General features: G+C 58.9%; 1 protein-coding gene across 1 annotated transcript; it reads right to left on the reverse strand.

Annotated features, from left to right (window-relative positions):
* Window positions 1-3,734: 3,734 nt before the first annotated feature.
* On the reverse strand, window positions 3,735-6,710 carry SIX1 (SIX homeobox 1). The gene is made up of 2 exons (XM_086748538.1): window positions 5,890-6,710; window positions 3,735-4,958 (listed from the first exon to the last, which is right to left on the reverse strand). Exons 1-2 carry the CDS (start codon window positions 6,447-6,449, stop codon window positions 4,670-4,672), a joined length of 849 nt encoding a protein of 282 aa, XP_086604664.1. The 5' UTR covers window positions 6,450-6,710; the 3' UTR covers window positions 3,735-4,669.
* Window positions 6,711-6,961: the final 251 nt, after the last annotated feature.

A 6,961-nucleotide genomic window follows, 5' to 3' on the forward strand; every position in this document is an offset into this window, starting at 1 on the left:
GCTCTCGGTTTCCTCTCCTGTAAAACAGGGCTGATACATGCTCCGGCTATTAGCTTAAAAGCTTTTCCATTCTTAAGTCAGAAAAATATGAGTTTTTCCCCTTTCTTCCATCCCGAGAAGCAGGCTTGAGGGTTTTCTATCCCTTTTCTATCATGGCCAAAAGCCACCAGAGTCTGAGCAGGTTCGGCACCATCCCAAAGCAACCAGTGATTCCTGCAGAACCCGGCTGTGGATAAGAAGCTGAGGTGGAGATGGGAAGGAACCGCTTTGCTCATGGACACACTTTCCGGACATGTTGGACAAGTGAAAACAGGAAATCGTAATTGAACTAAATTTGCTTCTTTAACCTCATTATTAGGATTGGGATTACGTGCTTCACAGAAAGTTCAACCTCCCTTTAAAATCTGGGGAGGTGGGAGCAAATGCCAGAGGCCTCAGGGAGAGAGGAAACATTCCTGTGCTTGGTGACAATTTCAGCTGGAAGGAAAGACAGGGTGGCATGGGCACGGCTGGGGGTTCAGCCTTACACACCCTTCCCGCCTGCATCAGGCTGCTGGTGGGGTGAGCGCTGATAACCTCTGGGGAGCCTGGCAATTTGCTTTCTCTGCCTGAAGAAGAAAGCAAATTTTCCTCCATTTCCCTATTTAAAATGGCATCCAAGTCCAGTTGGGAAAGATGACACTGTCTCAGGTTACTTTGTACACTTGAGATGAACTGAAGCTCCTATAGATGCGGCCTCTGCCACCTCTGCTTTCCTCACATAGCACCTGGTGCCCTCAGAAAACCCGACATCCGACAGTTTCGCCCCTAGCAGGAATAGCAAAATCCACCCTTGAAGATGGATCGCTCCAGCCAGGTCAGCCAAGCACTGCATTGGCTGCTCTCCGGAGAAAAGCCGGAGTTAGGGAGAAGCCCCGGGGTGAAGAGTTATCTCTGGGCGTGTGCTGTTTTCTTTACAGGCCTGCGGCGTCCGAAGCACTTCAGTAACAGTTAAACAATTGTTAAAAAGCACTTTATCTTCAGGCCGGATAACGGCGCAAGCAGCCACTGGCTGCCTGGTGACGGGCAGCTCGATAAAACCGAGGGAGGCAGGCAGCCCGGATGCCTTGGCCCAATCCTGCCCGTACCGCGCACCCTGCCTCCTTCCAGCCGCTGACATTTCCAAACTTGTGCGCTCAAAACCGAAGCCCCGATGTCTGGCTGAGCCGGCCTGGTTTGCAAAGAGACCCAGCCCAAGCGTCTCCTAACCACACTGCAGCTCCGGGCTCCCAGCATCGCAGCTGGGGACGCACGAGGCCTGGAAATGTCGCGTTTAAAGCCTCACAGGCCTCTGCGGGGCGTTTGCCAGCGCGTGGCCCAGGGTTGTGGGGGCTGCGAGCAGGGCCGGGGGGCAGTGGGGAAGGGGAGCGGGGCAGGCGTGTGGCTCGGGCATGGGACAACACTGGCTATGCATGACACGGGAAATGAAATGAGGAGAGAGGAGCGGGGCTGGCTTTCTCCTTGGGCGTTTGTTTTTATATACGCTGAATTTCCTGCTCGGGGAATCTAAGCGTGACCCCCCCTCTCCAGGTTGCCCCCAACACAGAGGTGGGCTGGGGAGAAGCCGGCTCCCCGACTGACTCTGGCTTACGGTAGAGGTGACCTTTGCAAATCCCTGCTTTGGACAGACATTTCCAATAAGTGCTGAAGAAAAGCCTGCCAGTTCCAGCTTTCTCGGCCTGCTCTCCATTTTCCTTCCATCCTCTCCAGGCTGAATTTAATCCGAGAAGGTTCCTTTGAGCTTTTGTGCGTTGCTGGGGGAGATGTGGGCGCACGAGGGATCGCGTTACAACTTTCATTTCCTGAAATGTTTGAGGGAACATCCAGGGTTTTATCCACACATCAGGCAAAGTCGAGGGCTCGGATTTCAGGCCTTGTCACTCAGCTGTCACCAAACAAATGAGCCTCTCAGAGCCGGAGCGAGCTACCTGCTATTCACGACCCCGAAAGCAGGTGATCACTCATGGGAAAAGCAGGTAGAATTAATCATTCTGCTGTTCTCCATTTCCTCTCCTTTTTTTTTTTTTTTTTTTTTTTTTTCTCCTAGCTGACCTGGACACAGTGTGAAATCTGTCCTGGGTGGGTGAGGGGGGTGAATGGGAGCGGAGGGGGCGAATTAACTCCTTCCTGCCGGTGGAAATACAGAGCGGGGGTAGGTGAGAAGCAGCCCCCGGGGCTGACTTTGCTGTGAAAAGCACGCTGCGAGGTCAAGCCCAACCGAGGAGAGCTCAGCAACCTGCGCCTGGCTCGGCTCCAGGCCCTCCCTGTCCCACCTGCCCCCCAGCCGGGGGGAGGGGGTATTTCCAGGGGGAATTGGGGAGGGGCGGTCTCCTCAGCATCCTTCATTCCCTCCTTCCTACCATTCACCCGTTGGCACCGTCGCCCCTCTCCCTGTTAGGGAAACGGAGGGTCGGGGCGTTGGCTGTACGGCGCAGCGGCCGCGGTTGCTGCGCGGGTCTCGTTCCGCAGCCGTCGGGCCCGGCCCGCAGGTCTGAGCTGCAGGGGTGGGGATTTGGGCGAGGGGAACACCTCCTGGCAGCCTTCTTCCCCCCCCGCCCCCCCCCCCCCCCAAAAAAAAAACTCAGCCCTGCAGCTGCCTGAGCGCAGGAAGCGCCTCTGCGCTGTTTGCTTTGAAAATAACGCCTGGAGCCTCGGGTGATATTTGTCCCTGGGGAACAAAAAAAAAACCAAACCAAACAAAAAAAACAAACCCGATACTGGAACTTATCCATCCTCGGGGTGCTGAGCTCACCCTAAAAAACCTCCGTCGTTTCTCTGGGGATTCCCCCCTTTCTGGCAGGGGGCGGGGGGGCTGCGGTGGGGCTGGATGGGGTCCCCGGGGAGGGGGCAGAGGGCAAAGCTGGACGGGGGGAGGGGGGCACAGACCGTCTCGGCCCCCCAAGGTCCCCATGGGGCTCGCAGTGGGTCCAGCTCCAGCTCCCCAGGCCGGGCTCCGTGGCTCCACCCGCGCCCATAGATACGCACAGATGCGCAATTTGCGCGCTCGCGCGCGGAATTTGCGCCGTCCTCCCACAGAACCTCTTTGGGTCCTGCTTGGAAGGGGCGGGGGGGTGGTCCCCCACTGCCCCAGCCGTGCACCTCCCCCCCGCCAAAGGGCCGTGGGCGCAGAAACCGGCTCCGCACCGGCAGGACACGAGGAGGGCGGGGGGGGGGGGGCGGTACCGGATCCGCCACCCCGTCCCGGAGCGGATGGGGGGGGTCCGTGAGAGGAGAGGCTCTGGAGCGTGTCCGGGTACCGGGGGCGGCTCCCCCCGGTTTGCGGAGTGAACAAGGGGGACGGGGAGCGCTGTGGCCGGGCAGGACCCTCCTGCAGAGGGTGACATTTCTCCACGGCCCGAGACCCCGAGAACAAACTGCGACTGAACTAAACTCGCACTTAATTATGCAAAACGCTGACGGGGGGGGAGGGGGGGGGCACACACGACACAACGACACGGGCACCAGCGAGGCCCCGACGGAGCGGGCGGCCGGGACCAGCCGCTCCCTCCCGGCTGGGCCCCCCGCTCCCACGGAGCGACTCCACGCAAGTCGCTCCCGTGGGTCCTCGCTTCCCCGCCTTCCTCGGTGACGGAGGCACCGGCTCCCCACGAAAGCAGCCCGTCGGGGGAGAGGGGGGGATGAGGGTGGGCAGGGGGTACGGGCTGGTCCCTGCAAAGAAAAGCGCAGGCGGGGTGTTCTGCCATCAGCGTTGTTTAATTTAGACAGGTTCGGTACAATAGAAAATAAACCTGAAAGCACATGCGATTTTTGGTAACAAATACTCGAGACAGACAGCGGCGTCGGCGGGCTCTCTGCGAGGCGGTGCGGGGAGGGGGCAGGCGGGACAGCCCGAGAAACACGCGGTCAGGAGGAAAGGGCCTCCGCTCTTATTATTAATTCTTCCTATCCTAATTTTTAGCCACATCGATGCGTTTCACCACGGAGAAGAAGGAAGCCGTGGGGCGCGGGCCCACGGGAGCTCGCTCGCAAACCGCCGCGATAAGACACAGGCACTTGTTAAAACTCTAATACTGCAGCTTTTGCCCCTTTTTTTTTTAACTTTTTTTTTTTTAATTTAAACTACATCGAAATATTTCCGGTAAGGCTAAATACGAAAAATGTAAACGTAACTTCCCCTCTTCTCTTCCCGCTTACAACACAGGGCTCGGTACAGCGGTTCGCTCCCTCCACCTCCGTCCCAGTAGCAGGGATGCGCCGGCCGCTCCTGCGGGACTGGGATTTATTTTATCGGATCCAGTTGGGTTTGTTTTTTTTTTTTTTTTCATTTTTTTCATTTTTGTTTTTTTTTGTTTGTTTTGATTTGGTTTAGTTTTTTTGTAATTCCCACTGGGACCAACTCGTTCGGATTCGAAGGGCTAAGGCTTTCTGCCGCTCTCTCTGTTTGGCTACGTGCGGGGGGGAAAAAAAAAAAAAAATCAAAATCATGGGAGACGTTGGGAGGGAACTGGACCAGGAGCCGGTGTGGGGTTGTGTGAAAAGAGCCGAGAGTCCCGTCAAGAACCGGGGGGTGAACTGTAAAACGGGGTGCTGTCCTCTATGTACAACCCAGAGCCTCTTGTCCCCGAGCGAAACCTCCTCTCCCGATCCTCCGGCCGCTCGCCGTGGGCCTTTAGGATCCCAAATCCACCAGGCTGGATGTGAGGGGTCCCAGCAGCGAGTCCTGGAGCTGGTGGCCTTGGATGCTGTGAGGGGTCTGGGATGGGGTTAAGCCGCTCAGGGAATAACCGGAGCTCCTGGCGTGACTGAGGTTCCCCTGCAAAAGCAGGACCGAGTTCTGATCCGGGCTTTGGGGAGGAGAAAATTCTTCCTCGGAGCTGGACATGAGGGGTTTGCTCCCATCCAGAGGCGAGAGTTGGTTCGGTTTGTTGGTGGCCGCGTTGTTGTTTTCCGTGTTCTCCCTGCGGAAAGGCAAAGAAAACACAAAAAGGGGATGTTACGGTCCCCCCTTTTATTTTTTTTTTTTCCGCGGTTTTTATTTCAGCGTGGTAGCAGCTGCCTCTCCCTGGGACAAAAAATATATATATATATTTTTTTAATATTTTTCATAACGGATCGTCCCGATTTCTTTTTACTCTCCTATAAATAGGTACGCACCGCAGAGCGCGGTAATTTGGATGAGGAGGAAAAGTTGGAGGAGCGTGGGGGGGATTTTTTTTTGTTTGTTTGCTTTGGTTTTTTTGGAGGGTGAATTTTTGAGGCGGACAGAAACGTAGGGCGATGGTTTTTTGTGGATGGTTGCTTCGCCGGGCCGAGCCGATGTCCCGCACCGAGGCCACCCCCCGCGTCGCCCGGGGTGGCCTCGGTGCGGAACATCGGCTCGGCCCGGCCACCGCATCCCCAACCCAGTCTCCCTCCGATTCCTCCCAGGTTTCCCTCCTCCGGTTCTCGGGGCTACCCTGTCCGGATAATATCCCATCCCGGCATCCCGATCGCTTTCCCGGAGGCTCCGGGAATCACATCGTTGCCGGTTTATTCGGGGAGCAAACAAAAGACGGCGGGGGAGCTTGGAGAAGGCGGTGAGGGGTGGATCTCGGGTGGAAAAAAAAAAAACACTTGGGTTGGGAAAACGCAACGCGCTTTAGGGGAAAACAAAAATAAAAGAAAAATAAAAGAAAAATATTTAGAGGGAGCGAAGTGTTTTAGCCGCTCCTGCTCCATCCGCCGCCGGGTGCTCGCTGCGCTCCCGGTCGCCCACTCGGGGCTCCCGGTCGCCCACTCGTATGGGGAAATGAGGAGAAAAGGGGGGGGAGGGTGCAAGGATGAGGAGGGGGAAGAGGATGAGGATGAAAAAAGGCGGGGTACGAGGATGAGGAAGGGGGTGGCAAGTACCTTTCCTTCGCCTCCGCCGCTCGGTCCCGTTGCCTCCGGTTCTTGAACCAGTTGCTGACCTGGGTGGTGGTGAGACCGGTGGCTTCCGCCAATTCCCGCTTTTCCCGGGGGGACGGGTAAGGGTTGTGGGCGTACCATTCCCGCAACACGCCCCGGGATTTCTCCTTGAAGCAGTAACTGGTTTCCTCGCCGTCCCAAATGGTGCGGGGCAAAGGGAATTTTCGGCGGACGCGGTATTTGCCGACGGCGCCCAAGGGTCTGCCCCGCAATTTTTCCGCTTCCACGTAGTGAGCCTTCAGCCAGAGCTGCTGCAGCTTGGGGTGGTTGTGGGGGGAGAACTGGTGGCTCTCCAGGATCTTGTAGAGCTCACGGAAGTTGCCGCGGTGGAAGGCGACCACCGCCTTGGCCTTCAGGACGCTCTCGTTCTTGTGCAGGTGGTCGCAGGCCGGCAGCGACCAGAGGAACCGGCCCAACCTCTCCAGGTTCCCTCCTTGCTGCAGCACCTCGCAGACGCAGGCGACCTGCTCCTGCGTGAAGCCAAACGACGGCAGCATCGACATGGCCGGACGGAGGAGGAGGAGAAGGAGGAGGAGGAAGAGCGCACCCCGCGGGAGCGCGACGGCGGAGGGGCGGGGGGGGGGGGAGCCGCCCGCCGGGCCTGGTCCCGGTCCTAATCCCGGTGCCGGAGCGAGGAGGCGCAGCGACGGCGGTGGCGATCGGGGATACCGGTAGCGGTTGCCGGGGGGGGAAACTTTGTCCCCGCTCCGCCGCCGCCGCCGCGCTTAAAGCGCCCGAGCCCCCGCGCCGCGCTGATTGGGCGCCCGCGGCTCGGCCCCCGTCACGGCGGGCCCGGCCCGGCCCAGCCCGGCCCAGCCCAGCCCAGCCCGGCCCAGCCCGGCGGGCAGAGCCTCGACACGGGCGGGCGGGGCCTGGACGGCGGGGACCCGGCCTCGGCCCCGGCCCCGGCCGCGGCTGCGCGGGCCCGGCCCCGGGGGGAGCCCCGCACCCCCGGGGAAGCCGCTCCCGGCGGACTTGGTCTGTCTTTCTTCCACTCTTCTTCCTCCCCCCCTCA

Source organism: Chlamydotis macqueenii, chromosome 5 (genome assembly GCF_036417535.1).
Source record: "Chlamydotis macqueenii isolate bChlMac1 chromosome 5, bChlMac1.mat, whole genome shotgun sequence".
Classification (NCBI taxonomy): Eukaryota; Metazoa; Chordata; class Aves; order Otidiformes; family Otididae; genus Chlamydotis; species Chlamydotis macqueenii.